General features: G+C 35.8%; 1 protein-coding gene across 7 annotated transcripts in view; it reads right to left on the bottom strand.

The window, feature by feature from the left end:
* Positions 1 to 25,016, bottom strand: part of ANK3 (ankyrin 3) — a 621,742-nt gene that overhangs the window by 500,064 nt on the left and 96,662 nt on the right. For all 7 annotated transcript variants that reach the window (XM_079136414.1, XM_079136437.1, XM_079136438.1 and 4 more), the window contains exon 2: positions 21,000 to 21,035. In XM_079136414.1, the coding sequence (XP_078992540.1) occupies positions 21,000 to 21,035 (36 nt within the window). The remainder of the gene's footprint in view (positions 1 to 20,999; positions 21,036 to 25,016) is intronic.

The following is a 25,016-nucleotide window of genomic DNA, read 5'->3' as shown; positions in this document are numbered from 1 at the left end:
CTGCGGACAAAAATCTAAATTCTGAGTAAAATGAAAGGGTCTACATGGGTTTCTCTGGGTGAAATCCCTATAAGCTTTGACTCAAAATCTATTTCAGTGAAATCATTTACTTATATATCAAAGATAGGTGACCTGGAACCAGCACCTATTTTCTAAATGCTCCAAAATACAAATATAAATGTCACATGTTTACATAATCTCATTGAGGCTTTCTTCCCTACATCCTTGCATTGGGCAAATGACTGGTATTCCTAGAAAAGATTTACGTAACTCAAATTTATTAAGAAGTTGCCCATTTTAATTTTTATGTGGAAGAAAAATTTAAATGTGTCTCATCCTCTCTCTTCCTAACCTGTCCACCTACCTATGTATGTCTTTCTGCCTATCTCTATTTCTTTTCTGCTATAATCATCTCACTGTTTCTACCTAAACATTTTCTTCCTTTCTCTAGAATGCCCCACACCTTCAGATACCAGAGATCTCAGTGGGTTCTTGTTTTGTTGGAAGTAGCAACAATATAAAGGATGATTCTAAGTCACTGCTATTGCTAATAGTTGCCTGAAATGAGCAACTAAAGCAGGGGCTACAGTCATGGAAAGAGTTGCAGAATCTAAGGTTAATCCCAACACTGTAGCTTTCACTCCCACCCAGCTAGGCAGCATTCAGTAATTCTATGCATGCTGCTTGGTCCTTCTGGTGCTTTCTTTAAAAATGAAGACATTTTTCAGTTAGAGACTTTATGAACTCCTTTTTAATAGTCTAGATCACAACATGTCCCTGACACTTTTTATTCTTAGTCTTTCAGAAATACATCATCTATCATTAGCATATATTTTGCAATACAATGTTATTAACTTATTTGTTATACTTCTCACATTTTATCTGTAAGGATAAGGATATGTCTCTTTCAATACAGATCTACATATCTATAAAAAGTAAAATGCAAACTTAGAGAATTTTTATGGGTTTTGTAACATTTTGCAATCTGTAATTGATCTGCAGAAAATTTACATTCATAGGTTGGCTATTTTTATGTCAGGTATTCCTTTGTTTGGACTAAAATGATATAGCAATAGTCTCACTATGACAGGTCTTTGGTGCTTACAAAGGTTCAACCTGCAGATTTACCCAAGAAATGCATGCTGTTTGGCTCCTTCATAGTCACCTTGCAGGACTGCTAATTGCTCATTTCAGGCAACTATTAGCAATAGTCATGACTTATAGCCATCTTTAGATTGTTGCTACTTCTAACAAAACAAGAACCCACTGAGATCTCTGATATCTGAAGGTGTGGAACATTCTAGAGAAAGAAAGAAAGTTCAGACCTTGACATTAAGCACAGGACCTGTTAACTTAAATCTTTAGCAGATTAGTTTTTTTAAAATGATGAAAAATTAATAGTAGGTAAAAGTGCTCCACATACTCCCCAAGATACTGCCAACAAGAAAGTCAAAGAAGTTAAAAGACAAGAGAGGGTAGATTGACAGTTCACACTGAAACCCTTCTTTCCACATAATTCTTCAGCTTGAGGCTTTGAACCTTTTTAATACTCCTAACAGCATGCCTACTCTATCAATATACAGCATCCCTGCTAAGATACTCGGGACAAAATGAGAAATACATGGATTTTTCCCAACATGAATAAAACTGTTACCCAAATCAGAATATAACATTCTGGAATTGTCAGAATTGCACATGTGATTTTGTTCTACACATTGTGTTTGCTCTTAATAATTAGATACTGGGAAATTGTTCAGAATAAAAACCAAATGCTTGAAATAGATCTTTAACAAGCTATGAAATGGCTAAACACTCAACAATAATGAAACACCAACACTGAAATTAAAATGTGTCCAAAATAATCCACCATTATATGATTAATAAGAGCAATACTTTATATGTCAAAAATTTTGCACTAATCAAACACGGAAACTTAGTCCTGTACCATGTAAAAGTCATTAACAATGTGAGCTACATTAGCACAAACTCTAAAAATAATTTAGAGATTACCATATCCTAAATTTAATATACTTCATATATTTATTTTTGTATTTCCAGGGTTTTTGAAGAATATATAAATTTTTCCACTGGTCTTAATATAAAGTTAACATATAACTAACATATAAAAGCCCAACATTTTGAAGTTGGTAAATTATAGGAAGACTATTTAAATAAAAAAATATATGTATCAAAAAAAGTAACCAGTTTGAATTTAGAATTCTGACCTTTTAAAAATGCAGCTATTTAAATGTATTCACTAAAACTCTAATTAGGATTCTCACCATTAAAGTGAGTACCCAGAAAATAGAAATATTAAATAAATTGTTCTATTTCAAACTCCTGAGTACACCAACAAATTAGAAAGTCAAAACTTAAAATCAGAAACATAAAAAAACACGTTTTTAAAACCAGTAAATTATAAAAAGACTATTTACATAAAACACTGACTCCATATTCACATAAAAAGATTCACACTGAATATGGAATTTCTGATTTAAAAAAAATGCGACTATTTAAATGTATTCTTTTAAAATTTTTAGCATTCCCCTTCACTAAAGAAAGCCCCCAAATGTGTAAAAAATAGAAACATTAAACCAACTGTTCTTTTACAGACTCTTAGTAGACCAGGAGACTAGAAACCAAAAACTCATCTCAGAGATGTCTAGCATCATTTAACCAGAGAAATCCTTATGAATTCTTTCTCTTGCCAAACATATTCTTTCCCCTTCTGACTGGTAGCACTCAGATTAGGAATGTAAATGTGATGTAAAGCAAATAAAACATATGCCAAGATATCATAACGTGAACATAGTGTATGTGATTGTGTTGCTGCCTTGTTTGATTCAAGTACACTTTAGTAAACTACATACCGTCAACATACAAATATGTTGTCCAGCCACATGACTGTATTTATTCAGCAGTCTCTCTGTTTGGGGCACTCCGAGCTTCCCAGAGACTGGGAGGAGACGGGCACATTCTCTGGCCATAACAGAAGAGCTGGAATATGTGCTGTCATTTCCCACCTTCATTGCTTCCCTCCAGGCTTTCCCTTCCAGTCACTTCCACCCTGTTTAAATTCTACACACCCCTGGAGAACCAGCTCAAATGCCAAATTCCATGGAATTTCTTCGTAGTGCTTGGTCCTTTCCGCTGTATGTACTCCTTGTATTTTGAATTTACTCATTGTACCATGTACAGTTAAGAGTTCAAAACAAAAAGTTAGCGGGATTCCCATTCTAAAACCAGATTTAAATCCATTAAGGATTACATTGTGGTCATCTCTGTATCTATCTACCCCCTGCAGAGTCTTCCTCTTTGTCCAAATAAATATAATCAAAGGATTGACATGATTCATAAGGGCCACTTTTGGTTTATCTTTTGGGTTTTTTTTTTTTTTTTCTAATTCTTTATTGAGGTTTTTAGAATAGAATCTCCTTGAGCTTCAGGAATTACATACTTTCTTGAAAATAACAAGGTAATATATCAAAACGTGCTTTCTTTACAAGGATTGAAGTAATTTTACATATTTCTTCTTTATTTCCATAAATCTTTTTGTTTTTCAGTACAGAGGCTTGAACCCACAGTCACTTTATCACTGAGCCAAATCCCCAGTCCTTTATTTTTATTTTGAGACACGGCCTCACTAATTACTTAGAGTTTTGCTAAATTGCTGAGGCAGGTCTCAAACTTGTGATCCTTTGCCTGAGCCTCCCGGATTCCTGGGATTACAGGTGTATGCCACTGTGGCAGCTATTTTCAAAAATCTTAAAGTGTATATTTTCTTCCAGAGCTTGGGACTTCATTTATTAAAACAATCCTGATACTGTCAGTAAGACCATACTAAAAATTATTACATTCCTAAGGCTGCATTTGAGCAGAAATCTTTGTTTGAAGCTAACTTAGATTCTGATAGGAAAACCCACTTCAAATTACAGATCTCATTCTTCTAAAACAAAAAAAAACAAAAAGGTCAGTGATGCAGGAACTTCTGGTATATTATCATATAACTAAGTTCTCTACTACCAAACTAAAATACAGTTATACCTGCCCTAATCAACAGGCAAGAGCCATAAATAAGCAATATTCTTAATTTTAGTGATATTCATTTATTTATGTAGTACTTTCTTAGAAGTATATTAAAGAGGCAAATACTTCCCTTCTTATCAATTCTCTAGCAAACTCTCATTTAATTATACAAAAATAAATTGTAGCTACCTCAAAAAAATAAGTTAAGCTAATAAATGAGGCCTTTGTTATATTAACAATGTTTCTACATACAGGAAAAAAAAATACTACATTCAGAATTTAAAACAATCCAATTGTATCATATAAAACTAAGTCCTTATAAAATGAATGCCTATATTTGATATAACTCAAAATATCAAAATTATGACTGCATTTCATTAGTCATTCCAAAGAAAGCTTGTAAAACCCTTTATCAAATGGCATTTGCATGAAAGTAACAGTTACAAAACTGAAATGTTTTCTCAGTGATTTCAAAGTTAAACACCAATGTAAAGCTGAAACTTGTTCTGCTTCACTGAATACTACAATCATTACCACTTAAAAGTAAACCCCAGTAACCATTACACCAGAAATATTGTTACTAAGATCAGAATTTCCTGAGGATTAATGATTAAGTAAATGAGATTACTAACTCCCCAGTTTGTTATCAAGTCCTAAAGAAAATTTGTTTATTTTGTTCTTGGTAGTTCCGCAGACATATATTAGACAATAAAAATTAAGAGTTCATTAACTTGGTAAGCAAGATTTCTCTTCTGATACTGGACATGTGAATGAAGTTATACAGGCACAACTCCCTAATTTGTGGCTAGTATGTTAATGTGAACATCTGATACTACTCTTCTTTTAAAGAATTAATTGAAACTATAATACTGATGATAATTTTCACATGCCAAATATTTCTATCACCATAAAGCATGATATATATCTGAGATGGTTTATATGTCATCAAATCACCTTATCTTTCCCTATTGACTTCTCTTCTGTAATAATTTAATTCAACTCATCTATAAATTCTGACAGTTTTAACCCCCTGACCACTTTTGTCCATCTCACTCTTACTCGCCTGGTCTAAGCCATCACTGTGTGTCACATGGTCTCTCACAATAGTCTCCCAACTGGTATTCCTGCTTCTTCTTCCCCTAGTCCAATCCATTTTTCATACAGTACCTAAAAGGTTCTTTTGAACACACACATACATCAAAATCGTGACACTCCCCTGGATAAAGCCATCCAGATACTTTCCATTAAATCCAACTCTGCCTGTGGAGCCCTAAGCACACTCAGCAAGCCCCACCTGCTCTGCAAAGCTTTCTACTACTGTGCCCTCACCCTCACAGTCCACTCTTTATTCCAGGAACTTGCTGTACCCATTCTCAACCTGGATATTGCTGGAGTGCTCTTCTCCCAGTTCTTATCCCTGATCCTGCGTATTCAGGATTCAACACAACTGCCTTCTCCTGAGAACTTTCCTGGCCACAAAACTTAGAGCAGCCCCTAAATAACCATCATGAGCAAATTATTCTCTAGCACTTCACCCTGGTTATTTTCTTCAAAGCACTTAATGATATTTCCCATTAATTTTTAATGTGTTTATTCTGTTTCCCACTAGGAACATGAACCTCTTCAAAACAGGCAGAGATTTGTCTTCCTACCACCAAACCATGGCTAGAAATAGCAGAAGTTAAAAATATATATATGTTAATTGGATAAAGAGCCCCCAAATAAGTACATACAGAAACATTATGTTACAAATGTAGAGAACACAGCATCCTTAAATATTAATAATTTCAATTACATGACTCTATGAAAGAGTGCTTATTTGGTCACCTGGAATAAATAATTTGCTGCACATAAGTAGTTTAGCAATTATCCTCCATGATGAATATTCACAAAACCAACAAAGTGACACATTGGTTAGTTCTAAATTCAGCTATTCTCATAAAGCAAGACAAAAAGAAACACTGGGAAATTATTAAAAAGCAAACAAATAGAGGTCTCTGGACAGTAAAGAGAGGCATCTCAAATACATTTAGCGAGAGAAGTTAGATTTGGGGAGGCATGTTTTAGAACTTGATACTAATTTTTATCCCAGTAAGAACAGAAATCAAGAGACTTTCATATGTCATGTAGAGTTCAATGGACTCTTACAAAGTATTATGCACACATGTAAATACACACAACATCCCCACACTCAAAGAAGTGGAACCTTAACCTCTCATCCTTCTAGTGTGACCTGCCAACAGAGTAGGGAAAGAAAGGAAAAAGCAATTTGCTAGTGCAAAACCTGGCAAATGCTACTTTGTTCAGTGGAACCTGAGTCACGTTGATAGCAGCTACACTTGATATGATATAATGAGACTGGCATCTCACCTTGGCAGTCAAGCTCCCAAATCCATTGGCCCAGGGTAACCCTAACACAAACCTTAAAACACTTAATCAGCATTCCTCAAAACTGTGTAGGTCTCAAAAACAAGGAAAATCTGAGCAACTATCACAGAGTTGAGATATAGGAGACATGGCAACTAATATAATATGGATCCTGGAACAACAACAAGGACAAAGACATTAGGGGAAAACTAATGAAAACTGAATAGAGTTTGGAGTTTAGTTATTAGTAATGCACCACCCTGGCTTCCTCAGTTTTGACAAACGTACCACAGTAACATAAATGTTTAGAGTATGGAAAACAGAGAAGCCTATGGAATTCCATACTTTCTGCAACTTTTCAGTAAGGCTTAAATTATCTAAAGTAAAAACTTTACTTAAAAAAAGACAAGTCTCTATGGAATGATCTCAAGCATGGATTATTGATATCATCAAGGTGAAGTACAGTGTACATAGCATGCAATCATCTCTGTATTAGAAAGACTGTGCACTTACTACTATGTGCATAAAATCTCCCTTTAGAGATAGACAGATTACTTTCTTAAGACTCTGTAGTAATAGATTTACAGTATAATAATAATAATAATAATAACAGCGCTAATACAGGGCTTGCTAGGTGTTAGGCAAGACTCACAGTGTTATACGTGTATTAACTCAAAAACACCCATGAAATCAGTGCTATTATTTATGTTTACTGATATGGTTCATTAATAACTTGGGCATCTACCTTTGGCTGTTTATATGAAGTTTCTACACTTAAGCTATGGCTTCATTTCTTAGCCACACTTGACAATATAATGGAAACCTGGCAAGGTGCCCAACCACTTGGCATCTTCTGTAAAGATTTACCATTCTACTTTATTGATAATTAAGCTGTATGGAAAATATACATGTTTTAAATTCATTTGTCTCTATTAATATGCATGCTTAATATAGTTTGAGCTACACATGTCAATTTGAGTACCCCCCCAAGGATGCTAACCCCAGAGAGCTCAGTGTCTGAAAATGATATACCATGGCTTTCTAGTAACATTATACTTTATCTTTTGTTATGTTTTTTTGTAAATGGAGAATATGGAAACAGGGTTTTTTTTAAGTGGGATGTACAGATATTCTGCATGGATAGGACTTGGATGGGGAGAAGCACATATTTACTTTCATAAGCATCTCACTGAAATTTAGCATTCCTCCCATTATGTGATATAAACTACAGCAGCATAAACAGAACCTTTGATGTTGTTACCACTACTAGTAATAGTTACTTTCTTAGCCCATTACATTTAGGTGAATATCTCATGACATTTATCATGAATTTAAAATATGGCCTATATTAGACCCCCTGCTTGACCTGATTACTTATTATCTATTGCATTATTATCTATTGCTGTATCAAAATTAAATTGTTTGTAATTATTTCAATGTAGTTAACTTTTCTTATGCTTCATTTGACATTTAAATTTTTTTCTTCTGAGAAGAGGTTCATAGGCTTCATCCATCTGCCAAAGGGGTCTAAAAACGGGTCAGTATGAGAGTTTCACATGTGATGTAGAATATATCTACTCCACTTGTCTTCAAACCAGTTTTGGGGCCCAACTCAGCACATTTGTGGATTGAAGAAACGAAAGAAATCAAATCTCCCAACCACTGTTTTATGGTTTGATTTAAAATAGTTCACTTTCTGCTCTTTCACAAAGAACTCAAGGGGAGTGTGAAAACTAAAAGGAGGTACAAGCCTTTTTCCAAGAGTCACTGGCGCATCGACACATCATACGCTGACCCCTGCCAGTGACTGCAGCCCCGACTGGAACCCCACTTGCTCAGTAGCACACAAATGATAAAGATAGCTCATCCTGAATGCTTTGAGTCACTCTTTCCTAAAACGTGAGTGCGGTCTAACACAATATGCTAAATATTGACTTTAAAAGGTAAATAGACAAAAATATTTTCTCTATCACAGGCCAAATTAGGAGGGGAAATGCAAATTTCAAAGTTTATATACAAATATTATATCCCTGAATTCCAAAAACATTTATATTTGTTTTAACATTCTGTTGCATTTCCTTAAATAATTTACATAGCCATTTGCAGAAAAAAATAATGCTAAGTGCTATTTCTAAAGCTGTAAAGTTCGAGATTGCAATAATAAAAGATTGACTACGCTGAGAGATTTTATCAAATGTGTTACTGAAATCCACATCCAATAGTTATAGCCTTACAAGAACCACAAGCATAGTGAAATCATCAGAAAGAAACCAGGTTTAGTTTCACAGTTTTTTCCTAGTGAAATCCTATCATCTCCTAATTATCACCACTTCTCAGTCATCATGAGTTATTAGTCTAAGAACTAATAACAATTTTGCCGGGGATTGCTATCAAGCTCATTGATAAACAGTTTCTACAATCCCTCTTTTCCTCCTCTGGGACAGTGGGACAAAACCTGTCATTTTTGTGTTCCCACCTCCTCTTCATCTGCACAAATACTATGAACAGTCCCAAGGCACTTCCTGAGCCTCACTCAATAAGCACCAAGATAAAACTGAAAACCGCTAATTGAAATATAAACACTGATTACAAGAACTTATTCAAGCATTCATTTAAAAGCTGGTTTGTTCATAGTTGAATGATAAAAATGTATAAAGGTCAATGTGAATTTAGAAAAAAGATTGCTCCAAAGAATTTGGAACAAATCCTGACTGCAAAGCTTTCCATGATCTTCCATTTAGAGATGATGTTCAACAACAGGAAAGGGGGTCTGCAGGTTCAGAGTCACTGATTTATGTCAGAGAGTACACAATAAATTAAAAGGAGTAATAGAAAGAAAGCAAAGCTACATGTACATTTTCTTACCAGAAGAATAGCTAAAGCAGTATCTGACTTCAATATGTTCTTGTAAGAACTATTTTATCTGCTTCAAGAACTAATTTCAACACCTACGACTTTTGAAGTAAAGCTCACCTTTTTATGTAGCAAGATCAAACCAAAATGCCTTCAACAAATAAAGTTCTCTAGAAAAGGCATTTCTATATATATATAAAAAAAAAACTTCCCAAAGGCTATAAAAACACAACACTAAAAACAAGAACTGACCAAAAACAAATAAACAACAACAACAAAAACCACATAATCAAAAGAAAATATTGCCTCTCTTTTGATTGCTGGCTGTGACAAAGCTTGTGAACTGAACTCCTGGTTGCATAGCAACCAATCTAAGCAGCAGTTCTAGCCTGTAAGAAATTTCCATGCCAGAGCTGTGGAAATAGAAGCTAACTACTCAGTATATTTTTCAAGGTTACCTAAATTTGTAGAAGGAAAAAAGGAGGACAGAATAAGGCCCTAGAGATTTCTAGAACTGAAGATCTGAAAGAGAATTCCTTAATACTCTGAGCCCCTCTATAACATTTCCAATAAGTAGCCATCACCTCTGCTCTAAGCTGATAAGTCCCAATTGGGAAAGACAGGTTTCCATATCCATAGAATATATCCGTACCATTAAAACCAAATAACTGAGATCCATGAAGCTAAATCACTAAGTTTGAGACTTAGAAGGTAGAAAGAAGACAATCATTCCATAAGCACCAGCATTCACTGTGTATTCTATGCTGTCCCCAAGATTATTTTAAGTTTTGCTCTCTTAATTTTATAGTCAACATATTATAACTTCACCTTTTAGTATCTTTCCTTGTATACAGCAGACCATAGCACTGAACAAGTGTCTAAAATGAGCAATGCACTTCTGTTGAAACTTATCTTAAAAGAGTGAATCTGATAAACATGATCAGTAACATAACTGGCATCAGCAGAACTTGGAGTCAGAGACCAGCTTTCAGTCTGTCTTCATCTTGGTTTCACACAAGACACATAACCAGACATAAGACCAGGTATGATGAGGCTACAGACTCAATTGCCTTTAGAGAAAGGAAAAGCAAAGACACAGGGAAGAGGTCCCATACACATGCCCAGACTGGTGTTCATTTCTCTACCCATAATTATTGATTCTATCCATTACTGTTCAAAGTGCAGGCCACCAAAGAAAAGAGCTTGTCTGTTTCTCCCAAGGAAACCATGTCATGGAGCACATGGTCTCTTAAATAACAAGTCAATTAATGAGATAGTGGAGAAAGCCCTGGATTAAGGCCTGGTCTCTATTCACAGAGAGACCAATGATGTGCTCTTCTGCACGTCATGTAAACTGAGCTTCATTTTCTTCAGTTTCATTAATAAGAGCTTCTCTTCCCATTTCACAAAGATGGTCTAAAAAAATCAAATGTCAAATAACAGAAATCTTATATAAATTTCTAAATATTCTTTCTGACTACAGAATGCTTCCTGCTCCCAAAAGTCATGACACTCCTGTGTACTGACTATATCTGGGGCTTCAAATTATTAGTTGAAAGTGACAAATATCAGATTATTTTATCTATAAAGAAGTACTTGAGAAAATAAAAATGTAGGCTTAGCATTGGACTCCAAAACAGCAGAAAATGGAGTGGTAGTGATTGATGGGCAGCAATATAGATAATTAGGAAAATAAATGTGAAAATTAAAGGTAGTCATTCTTCAGTTCTCAGTATTTCCTGATTATTAAAAAATGATGCATTTTTAAATTTTGGATCTAAACAAAAACAAACACAATAAAAATTGGGCTGGGAAACATTTTCTTTTGGAACACTGATAACAATACAACACTAAAAATAATTTAAAGACTTTTCATTAATCAAATTAATTGGTGTCATGAGATGATTTAGAAAAAGCACACAGAATCCGTTCTAAAACATACATTTCTGTAGAGAGCAAAGTCTTCCCTCATTGGGTCATTAAAATATTTACTTTTCCATTTAAAAAAGTGTGCTTTGTAGATAAAAGGCAGTTACATATCTGATGAACTAAAAGTAAAAGAACAGTTAATCATTTGACACTGGCCAATCTGTCCAACAGTTGATTGTTACAGTTTGGATCTGGAATGCACCCCTAACAGCTCATGTGTTGAAAGCATGCTCCCCAAAGCAGCCAGGTCCAGAAGTAGAGGTTTCAGGCAATGATTAGGGCTGAAGAGACTTCTGGATGGTAACTCTAGACCAGAGGTGGCAGAGGGCGGTTGGTGACTAAAGAAAGTAGGTCACCATGGGGCATGGTCACGGACCCTTCCTTCCTCCTCCTTCACCTTTCCTCCTCCTCCGCCTTTCCTCCTCCTCCTCCTCCTCCTTCTTCTTCTTCTTCTTTCTCTTCTCTCTTTCTCTGTCCCCACCCCTCTTCCGGGCTGCCACGAGCTGAGAAGCTTTCTTCCACCATGATTTTCTGCCTCAGATTAGGCCCAGAGCACTAGAGACAGCTGACCATGGACTTGAGACCTCTGAATCCATGAACCCAAAATAAACTTTTCCTCCTCTAAGTTGTTCTTGTCAGGTATTCTGGTCACAACAACAAAAAATTGACTAATATACTGATTGAGGTAAAACCTTGCTACACACATGTACTCATGAACTGTTAGCCTTTGTGTGGGCACATTTAACATCATTGCAGAAACTGCTGCGTTTAATTCCTAAGGCAGGCAGGTGAGAAAGGTCAGTGTCAGCGAGCACAGAATTCACAGAAGAGAGGAGAGAAATGGAAGATGAAACACAGTCTGTACCCAGCCAAGTAGTGTTCTCTCCTATGGCTGTCAGCCTTGACCTGCCACATCAGTCACCGCCGCTTCTGCAATTTCCAAAGCATCCCCTCCGTCATGATAAATGTCGTGCTGGAATCATCAATAGCTAAGTCTCCTGGCAAAATGTGACTCTTACTGCACCCCAGATCCGGCAGGAAGAACACTTGCAGATAACAGATGTATGGAATACACCCAACAAGCTGTTGACTATTGAGCTTAAGTCTATCTCATGCAGAGGTAGCAAGGAAATGAGGGGGCTTAACCCTTCCTCTGAATTAGTACAGACTTAGCATTGTAAAGGAAAATCCAGATTTTATGTGAGAAAAGGCTTATCAAATCTGTCTCCAATTTACATGCCTTCATTTAAGACAAGAACTTAAAAACGCACCATCTTCCAGGTCCAAGTGCAGAGAACCAACACTTAGTGGTGCTCTGTGCTTTGTACTGTACTGGTTGTTACAAACAATCCCATGAGGTAGTTATCACATCTATTCTAAAATGAATAACCAGAGCTCAAACATAATGTGATTGCCAGGGGATGCAAATGAGGGATAGGACTGAAATTTGAGTCTGCTTAAGTCTGACTCTCAAGCTCATCCATTTTTCCTTTCCTCCCTTTCTGGTGTATATACCATCTTAAAAAGAGAGGCTGAATCCAGTCCAGAATATCTAAATCATTACAAAAGGCTGCCTATTGAATCCCGGAAACTTTCTGTTAAAGAGCAACATATTTACATGCCAGAAGGGTTTAGCATATGTTCTATCTATATCATTTCCAAGTACCTATCAGCAGAGTGCTCAGGAATCCCGACAAGGCTGACATCTTAATTGCCAATGCTTTTCTCAGGAAGTTGTAGTTGCCTCAGATTAATGCTGGATATTCAAAACACTAGATCAAAGTTGAAATAAATAAGTGAGATAAATAACTGCCACCAATATGGCCTTATGAGTTTCAATGCAAATCTAGCAAATATAAAACTCTGTTGGAAGGCAGGGGAGAAGTCAGAGAGCCAATGTGAGTAGCAAAGAGTGAGGCTGTACCCTGAAATGAGAGAATAGTACCAAGAGGAGAAACTTATGGCCAAAGGTAGACCTGCCTCACATAATTGTCTGCAGTAGCCACCAGCTGACTCCCCTGGGAGTGGCTAGTCAGGACCAGTGCTTTAAATGTCACAAATGGAAAACCTTGAACAGTTTTCCAGCTCTCCCTTACCCAAATGCATCGGCAGGCAGCATGGCCCTGGAAAGAACATGCAGTGGGGAACTGGTGGGTCTGGATTCAAATCAAAGCTCTATTTGGAGCAGTTTCTTGAACCTACATTCCCACCCATAAATTGGGGGTAATCGATCCAGTTTCATAGAGAATCAAATCTCTGCAGTACATAATGGTCACTCAATAAATGCTAGTTCCTTTCCTCTTACTGCACCATTTGGAGTTATTACGTATAGGCAGACTGTCATAGACTCAAAAGGCAAACCACAGTCAGCTACATCAGGAAGTTTTTTTCTCTTTCATGAACCTAAAAAATAATACATATGTCCTATTTTCTTTATGGCCTGAGACAAAATCATTTTTTTTATTCCAATAACCTTGAGTTGGGAGTTATAGACTCAACAGTGGGTGACCTGCAAGTATACTCTATCATGAAGAAAGGAATGCATCACTGTTGCATAAACAGTATTAATTACACAGACACTCCATGGACTAGCAGAGTAACTTCTACCAAAGGCCCAGTAGGTAGCTAGAACCCTATACATTTTCTAGATCTCTAATTTACACCATTATATATTTTATACACATATAATATGTACCCATACATACTTGTACATACAGTAAAGTCAATGTACATAAAGTAGCTAATGATATATGATAACATATACATTACACAGTTACAGGCAGACATGTATCATTAAAGACAAAAATAAGATTAACATTCTCAAATGCTGCTCAACTATTTTTGATCCAACTTTTAGATTATCACAAATAGATATGGGATATGCGTGACATGTAAACCAGGGAGGAATGCATAGGAAGAAAATGACCATTTTGAAAGTGAATTTTAAAGTCCCTTTCCTTGAATCCATCATCAAGTTTTTGCCTTCTGCTTCATTACTCTACTATTAAAATGTTTAAGTCCTCATAATTTTCTGAAATTTGATTCCAACTTCTTAAAACCTACCACATGAAAATGGGCTTAGAACACCATCAGTTGAGGAAAGGGAAAGCACAAGGGGAGTCTGTAGGGTAATTTTGAAGGTATTTTCAAACACATTTATGTGGAGAATTGTGCATTCTTACTTAGTTTTTTTTTTTTTTCCTTTGGACCAGGAATTGAACCCAAGGGCACTTAACCACTGAGCCACATCCCCAGTCCTTTTTCGTATTTGATTTAGAGACAGGATCTTGCTGAGTTGCTTAGGTCTTCACTTAGTTGCTGAGGCTGGCTTTGAACTCACAATCCTCTTACCTCAGTCTCCTGAGCTGCTGGGATTACAGGTGTGTGCCACCATGCTTGGCTCTCACTTAATTCTTAAAAACAGCTCTATGAGATAGTTACCTATTCCCCTTTAGAATGAGAAAATTGGGGGACAAGATGCTCAAGCAATTTGCTTACTATGCCTAATCAGAAATTAGTCAGTCAAACTCTAAGCAGGGGACTCATAGCATTCCTCACTCTGAACCACTAGAGTATGTGGCCCTGTACGAGGAGGCAGTGTGTGATCAGAAAGCAGTACTTCACTCCAGACAGGACTATACTTTTTATCACAAAGATGAAGATGGTCAAGAAATAATTTACCTTTGAATTCCAAGATATTACCTTGAGTTTTGGGCCTCATGAAGTGTTCTCACATTGTCTTCTGGATGAGATCATGAGCTTAGATGTGACATGAATAAATTCATTAAAAGAACTGGCAAAAAAGGGGGGACTCCTATGAGAGTTAAGAAAAACATTGAGATAATATGAGACAATGCAGGTGGCTTGGAATCTATTGCACTGCTTCAAAGAGATTAACGTTCATAGATACCTTACAATATTAGATCCAGTATAATATGAAACACATCTATACTAGACAGATCCCTTACCTTAGAATTCAAAGCCCCCAACATAATTTCAGCCCAACTTTTCAGCCATATTTCCCAAAAATATGATCCTAAATTATGCCCAAACATATTTTCTAAAAATTTACATATTTGAAAACAATTCTACAGTTAACAGTTCTACTGCAACTGAAAAAAAAATTGCTTGTTTGCATAATTTTTTAGTTCAACTAGGAGGGTTAATCATATTGTAAAAAAAATTAAAAGACAAAGGCAGCATAGGAAACTACCAGACAAAATGAGAGCTGAAAGATTATAACATTAACATAAAAATATCATACAAATTGAGAAGAAAAATACTCTCCAATAAAATAATACCTATAGACATGTATAGGCAATTTGCAAAAGAAGCTAATGACCCTTTCAAATGGGAGAATATATTTGCCAATGATTTGTCTGATGAAGGGTTAATATCCATAATTTATTTAGAACTCAAAAACTTAAAAACAAAACAGGTACTACAAGTTAAAAATGAGTAAATGATCAAATATATATTTCTCAAAAGAAGAAATACAAATGGCCAACAAAAATATGAAAATATGCTCAGTAGCATTAGCCATCACAGAAATACCTTAATCAAAATGACAGTGAGATATCACTGTTAGAATGTCTATTTTCAAAAATAAATAAATAAATAACAAATGTTGGTGAGGTGAGAATGAAAATTAGTACAGCCATTTTGGAGAACCGTATGGAGTTTCCTCAAAAAAAAAAAAAAAAAAAAAAACTAAAAATAGATCTACCATATGATCCAACTGTCCCACTTCTGGGTTTATATTCAAAGGAAATGAAATTAGCACACCAAAGAGACACCTGCCCACCCATGTTTACTGCAGCACTATTCACAAAGGCTAAGTAAGATATGGAATCAGCATGGAGGCCCAACAGATGAATGGACAAGTAAAATGTGGTATATATACATAATAGAGAATTTTTATCCATGAAGAAGATGAAATCCTGACACAGTAAACTGAATGGAACTGGAGAATATCATGTTAAGTGAAATAAGCCAGATACGGAAAGACAAGAACCACATGTTCTCTTTAATCTGTAGAGGCTAAAAATAGGTTGTCCTGAAAGTAAAATAGTTGTAACCAGAGATTGGAAAGAGTGTTGGGGTTGTGGGGTGGGGGTAGAAAAAGGGAGGGTGAATTTGATTAGTGCATGCTGTATGCATGTATGGAAATATCAAACTGAACTCCATTAATATGTACAATTAACACATGGAAATTAAAAAATTTTAAGTTAAACATTTATTAAACATAAAATATGTTCTATCCATTAATGATCAAGTAAAAACAAGGATATGGCCCTTTCAGAGAAAGATTCTTTTACTGAGTACAACGTTTGATCTCTAAATATTGTATTTTTAGAAATGAAACTTTACCAACTGTCAAAATCTTGACTCTAATAACCAACCCAAAGCAACAGAGTGTCACCATCACATTTTAAAGTCATTTTCCAGGGCAAATATAATATCCTCTCCACATAATAAATCTGCAGAGAGAAAAAACTGATTATCCCTCCACCTTGAGGGAACAGAAAACAGACAGAACCAGACGTCTGGGAGAAAATACTATGATGTCAGACTTCATTTTTGAAATCTTTAACAACTTTGAAGTGGTTCAGGAAAACAGAAGGGCAATTGAAAAATTAGATTTTCTCAGGGGCAGAAGGATTCTAGACACCATCATCCTGTGAGAATGAGGGTGACAGTTTTGGCCTGTGGCTCTTTGGGTCTGCTGAACTTTAACTGTAAGCTGGTAGGTACTAAGCTGGTGTGAGTTACTTGCCTGTGATAACTAGGTATAAACTAAAGAGTTGTCATTTATAAGATGATTTCTATATGACTAAATTGTGCAGTTTTAAAGTTGCTCTGATTAAGAGGCACTAATGGTTCTGTGTTGTGCACACACATATATGCATTCCCGCCACATTTGTTAAGGGACCTATAATAACATTTTTCTCTTTAGAATAGAAATCAATGCAAATATGTCTTCTTTGAATGTCACATAAAGGTGATTAAGGATGGCTATTCCTAAAGGAAAATGGGAGGCTTTTCCTCTCTCTGACCACACGCCTTTAGGAAGGATTCACTGGAATCAGCAGAGTAAAGACCTGCCTGAGCTGTGGGATCAGTCCTGAGGATAAGCAAAATGACAGAAGATGCAGCCAGAGCACTCTCACTTTGGAACCAAATATGTCAGTGTCTTCTCAAAAAGACCTTCGGGGTGCCCTTGTGCCAGTGCTGTGGTAGCTCTGATTTGTGTCATGTATAGAATGAATACAAACTTTTGCAAGAAACCAAAAAAACCCACACGTTTTTCGTCAACCTCATTGTAACCCACACCCTTAAGCTGGGCGTAAGTTAATTCTGACAGTTCTAAGAACTGTGTCATCGGGATGCAGACTCTGCCTGACACGAAGCAGCATTGTTCCCGATTACTCATATCCCTCAGTTCAAAGACAAAAGAATTCTACTGGAGAGGCTCCTGCTTTCCTTCATCTTTTGTATTAAGAAGATGGAACAGGCTCTGACAGCACACCTATCTGCAGATGTCAACTCACACTTACAGACATCTAAATCACAGGCCTGCCTAGGCAAGCCTTTGGTGCATAAGATTTGAAAAGTGACCCCAATTTCTTAAACGTTGCTGTGGGATTCACATTCGACAGAAACACATAATCAAAGCAGCGGGGGGAAATGAGGAAAGAATTAGATGCCACACATAATAGATGGTTTTCCTTTAATTTTTATTCATACTCTTCTTACTTCATTTAACTCAGAATTCATCCAAGCTATCCTTCAGTTTGTACACTATGAACTGCTACCTCCTCATTCTCCAATCCCAGGAGGACTTGACTATTTTAGCTGGTTAAAAAGATTCAGTAACACACACACAGGGAAAGGATTTTGTGTGACCTCCCAGGGCCCCAACATCATTCTGCTGGCAAAGGGAGTTGGACCATTAAACAGCTGGGACAGTGGGGTTACTTCTTTGGAGTTCCATGCTCTCCTTGCTTTGTGTATGTTCTATGAAACTTCAACAAGGAAGAGGGAAGGTCATCTGAGCTGACAGACCAGACAGTGTTCCAAAGCAATGAAGCAGTTGAATTATACCCAGACCAGTTAGAGGCCAGAAGTGATGCTCACAAGATACCAAAATGTAAAGTAGAAAGGATTCTGTTACTTCAGGGTAAAATGTTACAACTCCCAGCCGCTTTCTTCCCCAGAATTTTAATCATTCACCTAACTGAAATCCTACTGGCATCAGCGTCTCTATAGAAATCATCTGGGGAATGTTAACAGGCAAGGGGCACTTGGATAGAAGGAATAATGTCTAATGTTCTGCACCACAGCAGGGCAACTGAGGTTTACAACAATTCATTGAATATTTCAAAATAGCTAGTAGAAAGGATTTTCAACAACCCCAACACAAAGATGATAGATGTCTGAGGTGACAGATAAACCAATTACCCTGATCTGATCAGCACAAACTATATACATGTATTAAAATGTTTCATCATACACCATAAATATGAACAACTGCTATGTGTTCAGTTAAATATAAAATACATTTAAAGGAAAAAGAATGAAATCATCTCAGCCTGGCAGTCCCATAGTTGTTTCCTATCTTCTGACATCATGGATACAAAAATCAGTACGTTCAGTACAGACAGCATTTAAACCACATATAAAAGATTGCTATGGAAGGCAGCAAAAATAGACACTCATTCCAGACTCTGGGACTGACTAAGGGCTAGGTACATAAGGGTGAACAAAGACTCAAGTAGACCAGAATGAGGAAGTCCTAAATTCATACACCAGTAGTTGTTTCATTCTCAAAGAGGTTTAAGATAAACTAAAATATTACAATCCTGAGATAGGAGATGTTTTTGTTCTTTCCCAGAGTGTTGGTGAAATTCATGTTGCATTCCTTCTAAAAATTGTATCAATTATTAATAATACTAGATCTAAAATTCTAAAACACAAATAATGCTTTTCAGCAACTACAGAGTCCTAGAAATCAAGTAGGAATGGGAGAAGCTATAAGACGTTTATTTCTGCTTTGATTTTGCCACTGTTATTTCAAATAATTCTGAAGATTCTAATTTATTCAATTATTAAAAATGAGCATTTAGGATGAAACCTATAAAAGCTTACTTTAGCTTGGAAATTATGAAGATCTTTGTTCAATTCTCTGGATAGCCACTGATTAGACCTCAACCCTCAGTGCAATACCTGTATTTAATGTATGATTCAACTTGTATCTTTAAAAGATAAAGGTAGTTTACTTTTTGCCTCTTAAAACTACTGAGAAATAAAACATACTTAAAAGTGAAAAAAATGTTTTAAAAGGTAGAAGAAACATATTGAGAAAATAAAATTACTTGTATGATTCAGATTAATCTGACTTAGCTTATCACTACACACAAATAATACTGACCAGCAATATCGCCACCCTGATGGTGACAAGATTAGCCAACTAAACCAATATGGAAATTTTAACAGTTTATATTATCATTCTTAGGAGACATTCATGAAAAATAATTGTTCTGCCATTTCACTGAACAACAACAAAAAAAGAACACATCATTTCAGGAATATCAGTCAAATGTACCTATAGTTCAAAGGATTGGTAGTGAACATGTAACAGGAACATACCTAAAGGTCCATGGAGATGAAACAGAATTATAAATTAATTAACATCAGACTTGACCACATGATATAACTAGTGTTGTACTATTTGTGAACTACCAAAATGCAATTCATATACTTTAATCTACTAAAATATATACATATGAAAGCAGAAATTATCTTAGAAAACAATACCTACCAAAATAATCTGAATTATATTTTTAGATTTATTGAGCTACTGTTATGGCACAAAATTAATTAAATTCCCTCAACAAACTTTGAGGTAGGTACTGTTATTAATCTATTTTCCTATGAGGAAAATGAAGCAAGCAGAGCTGACATTCCAATGCACTCTGCCACACCCCAACCTCATCCTGCCAGTTGAAAAGAAGAAAGACCTCCCACAATAAAAACAGAAAGGCCACGGATGGCACAAGCACATGGAAAGAGGAATTCTGAGGACTCCAGGAAGATGGCATGGAGTGTCGGAGAGCTGCACCCTTTACCCATCATCCTGGGGGGAATGCAGCCTGCAACACCCACTGAGTAGCACAGCCCTCAGTGAGGCAGCATGTCAGGGTATCACAGCTAAAGGTGTTCCAACACTGAAGTCATCAAACTGGCTCTCCTTTTTCTAGAGCCAGATCTAAAAGCAAACATCTGATCATAAATGGGCTCCCATGTAAACTTTTCAAGCAGGAGAGACTGCACTAATGAGCTAAACCAAACATTTCATTCTCATGGTATTATCAGTGGGGAAATGTTGCGTCTATCTTTAGAGGACAAGGTTACTCTACATGCCATGAAATCAAGACTCAAAATGCACAACTGACAGGCTGCTGTTGTGGCTCAGTGATGGAGCACATGCCTAGCACGTGTGAGGCACTGGATTTGATCCTCAGTCACATAAATATATAAATAAAATAAAGTTATTATATCCATCTACAACTAAAAATATTTTTTTAAATGCAGAACTGACAAGGAACCAGTGTATCATGAGCATGGGTCCAATTGATCAGATTGCCCCACTAGGCAAAACTCTAAGAGACTTATGGCTCTTGAATTAACTAATAACAATAAAATGATTAAAAAGTATCATGTTACATAAATAATTCAAGTCCATGCTTACAATCATAACAAAGAAAGGAAACTTATATAAAGAAAAAAAAGTTTTTGCTGAACTTAGTGTTAATTTTCATTACCTTTCTAGAACTTTGCGAATAAGATCCAAAATCACCCTAAAAAAAAAAAAAAGAAACATTTAGCAAACATAAAACAATTTCATATATTTCCTATGACAGCAGTTTACAAACACACACTATTAAAACCCTTAAAAATATAGGAAGTACCTTAAAGAAGACATACAGTAAAATAGAGAAAAAAATGATAAATTATAGTAAAAATCAGGAGGAAATTCTTAGGTAACTTCAGAATCAAGAAATGACTACATACCAAATCAAGGGCATCAAGAGTCTGAACAGAATTTTTTTTCTTGGTGCAGGGGGTGGGAGGTACTGTGGCACTCAACCACTGAGCCACATCCCCAGCCTTATTTTGATTTTATTTTAGAGACAGTCTCCCTGAGTTGCTCAGTGCCTCACTTTTGCTGAGGCTGGCTTTGAACTTGTGATCCTCCTGCCTCAGCCTCCCAAGTTGCTGGGATTATAGGCATCTACCACTGCACCTGACTGAATAGAATTTTTTTTAAATGAAATTGTGCCAAAAATACAAAGAAGTATGATCCTGAACTTGAAATGAATATGTTCATGAGACACAATTTTTACAGTTATAATTAACATAATACAAAATAAGTGTCCTCAGTGAGAAAATGCTGCCATTAGAAAACATTTTCCCACACCATGTTCTTTACAGCTATTAGGAGAAATCCATTTTCTTACAAAACTTCATTACTGCAAATATTGTTTACCAAGGGCCAGAACAGGCATATTTGAACCAAAAGCCTGATTATACGAAAAATGACATGAGATGATTTCTATAATATCACTATAACCTCAAAATAGAAAACTATAGCCCCTCTCTAGGTACAAGTTCTTCAAGATGAAGATTAAGACTGACTTTAGGTTTTACTAAATGCTGACTTTATTCCATTAGCTAAAAATTGCATTAGTTCATTTTCTATTAGGATGTAGTAACGTGCAAGATGCAAATCATTCTAGCTAGAATAAAAGTTATGCAAGTATCCTGTAAAGAAAGGAATATTCTACATCACCATTAGCTCTCACTATACTGCATATAGTTAATTTGACTTTTATCAAAAGCTAAACATATTGACCCCTCAAAATTATTTCATCTCATCAGTTTTTAAAAATCCATTATCAAGTCATAAAGAAATAAATCAACTTCAAGTTTGTATTTGAGGTTCTAATAGAGAAAAATAGAAGGAAATTGATATTTCTAAAACTTTAACTTTGTTCTCTGTATCCCAGTCACAATTTCTCATTGAATCTTTATAACTTCTGAATAGTAAATTTAATAACTTTTTATAATTATAAAAGTAATATAGAAAATGTGAAAAACAGAAAACAAAAACTGCTCATCACCCAACGCTTTGAGAAACCAATATTTTGTGTTGATATTTTTCAATATACACGGTCATGTACACACACCATTCTAAACAAGATTGGGATTATACCATACATAGAGTTTATCTTGCCATTTTCCCTTAACGTTGAATCACTTTCTGAACAATAGCATTTGAAAACATGGTCTTAATAGTTGCATTCTTTTTTTTTTATTGTAAACAAATGGGATACATGTTGTTTCTCTGCTTGTACATGGCGTAAAGGCATACCATTTGTGTAATCATAAATTTACATAGGGTAATGTTGTTTGATTCATTCTGTTATTTTTTTTCCCTTCCCCCACCCCTCCCACCCCTCTTTTCCCTCTATACAGTCCTTCCTTCCTCCATTCTTGCCCCCCTCCCTATTAATAGTTGCATTCTAATCTTCACATTTACATGGTAAAATTTGTTCAAACACTTCTGGATATTTATGATTAAAGTTATTTTTTGTCTGTCTAGTACACTTAACATTGCAGTAATATCTTTGTACAAAAATCTGAACTTTATTATTCTTATTGCCTTGTGAAATTCACCAAAATGAAACTTTTGAAGAAAGAACATAAAACTTTTTCATGGCATTTGCCCACTATTTGCCTACCACAGGGCAAAAATCTGTAAATTGCTCACCAAAACAATAATTAGTGATATAGGACAGTGACTATTTCTCTAAACAGTCACAAATGTATCTTAGCACTTTCACAAAATACTCAAAAGTGAAAACACTTGCATCTGCTTTTTATTCTAATTATTTTTTCTTGTTACTACAGCTGAGCAATTTTCAGAATGTATGGTAATTCTCCTGTGCAGAGTTTTTGACTATTTTTACTTAGAAGATTTGTGGTTTTCATATTGATTAGCAAGAGCTCTTTATACAGGATCAATCATTTGTATATTTTAATTGTCTAAGTATTTTCATTTGCTTTCACAGTCTGTTATTTGCATTTAAGTTTGGTTTATAATGGCTTTTGATGCACAGCAAGTTTAAATTTTATGTAGTCAAACACATCCATCATTCATTTTGTGGTGTCTTTCAGGACTTCTATGCTTAGAAAGTTCTTTCCTCTGTCTACTATCAATTAAAGGGCTACTTACATTTTAATATACTTGTACCCCAATATCCACTGCCACCTTTAACCCTTGCCTTATTTTTTTTTCTAACTCATGTGGAATTTAATTTAGGTACGATATGAGTTGAGAACTTAAATGATTTTTTTTTTTTTTTTTTTTGGTACTAGGGCTTGAACTCAGGGGCATTCGACCACTGAGCCACATCCCCAGCCCTATTATGTAGTTTATTTAGAGACAGGGTCTCACTGAATTGCTTAGCGCCTCACTTTTTGCTGAGGCTGGCTTTGAACTCGCGATTCTCTTGCCTCCGCCTCCAGAGCCACTGGGATTACAGGCGTGTGCCATGGTGCCCAGCTACTTAAGTGATTTCTCATTACTCCTTCTCCCAGCCTGTCCACAGTACTGTTGAGGAAATCACCCACTCCTTTGTGGTTTGTCTCTGTAAAAATCACTTCAAGGTATACCTGAGCTCTGATGTCACTTCTGACTCCTAAGCAAGTCTATCTTAACAGTGCCTGTCTTATAATCTCATTGTAAACATTAAATCAGATAATGTATAAAAAGCACTTACTTTGGTTCTCAATCCAGCATACATGCTAAATAAGTCAACAACTGTACATAAGATTCTTCCTCTGATCCATCTGCCAATTCTTGTGTTTGCGGGGTAAACTTTACAGAATGTACAATATTTGGTAGGATAAATATCTCCAATTCTTTGTTCAAAATTTTCTTGGCTATTGCCACTTATTTGCTTTTTACATAACCCAAATTCACTTTTCATTACAGTTATTCTTAGAATGTACTTTGTCCGTAATTATTATTCTCACTTTTGGGACATGCTTTATTACATAGGCCAGAACTTCCAATTGAAGTTTAAAAATAATGGTGGATATAAATATTCTTTATACACACACACACACACACACACACACACACACACACACACACTGGGAATTGAACCCAGGGGTGCTTTACCACTGAGTTACATCCCCTGCCCTTTTTCATATTTTGAGACAGGTTCTCACTAAGTTGCTGAAGAGTCTCCTTAAGTTGCCTGAGGCTGGCCCTGAACTTGTGATCCTTCTGCCTCTGCCTTCCTAGAGGATGGGATTACAAAAGAAAGCCACCACACTGGGCTATCCTTGTCTTAACTGATTAAAATACCAAAACTTCATGGGACTCATTGCTGTATTTGATGCTGGTTATAGGCTTAAAACAAGCAGTCTTTATAATATTTTAGAAGTATCCTTTCATTCTTAGTATTTTTGAGATTTTTGAGATTAAATACTTACATTTCCTTCCCACAAAAGAACCTGTTTTTTAAAATCTGAGTTGCCCAAAGTCATGCAGACAGTACATAGTAGGGCTTAAATGCACACTCAAGTTGTTGGGTTATAATGCCTTTCTATTTTCCTTTGCAAACATGCTAACACACTAAAATAGTGTCCAACCCAGTATATGTTTTGTTCCAATCACAGCCATACAAATTTGTGGTTTAGATCTTATGAAACATCTTCTTATAAAGGTAAACCAAAATAGGATGGCTAGTTTCTCAGCTCACCAGAGA

The sequence above is a fragment of the Sciurus vulgaris genome, assembly GCF_902686455.1.
Source record: "Sciurus vulgaris genome assembly, chromosome: 4".
In the NCBI taxonomy this organism is placed as follows: domain Eukaryota; kingdom Metazoa; phylum Chordata; class Mammalia; order Rodentia; family Sciuridae; genus Sciurus; species Sciurus vulgaris.
The sequence above is the reverse complement of the archived record's forward strand: the minus strand, read 5'-3'. Positions and strand labels throughout refer to the sequence as shown.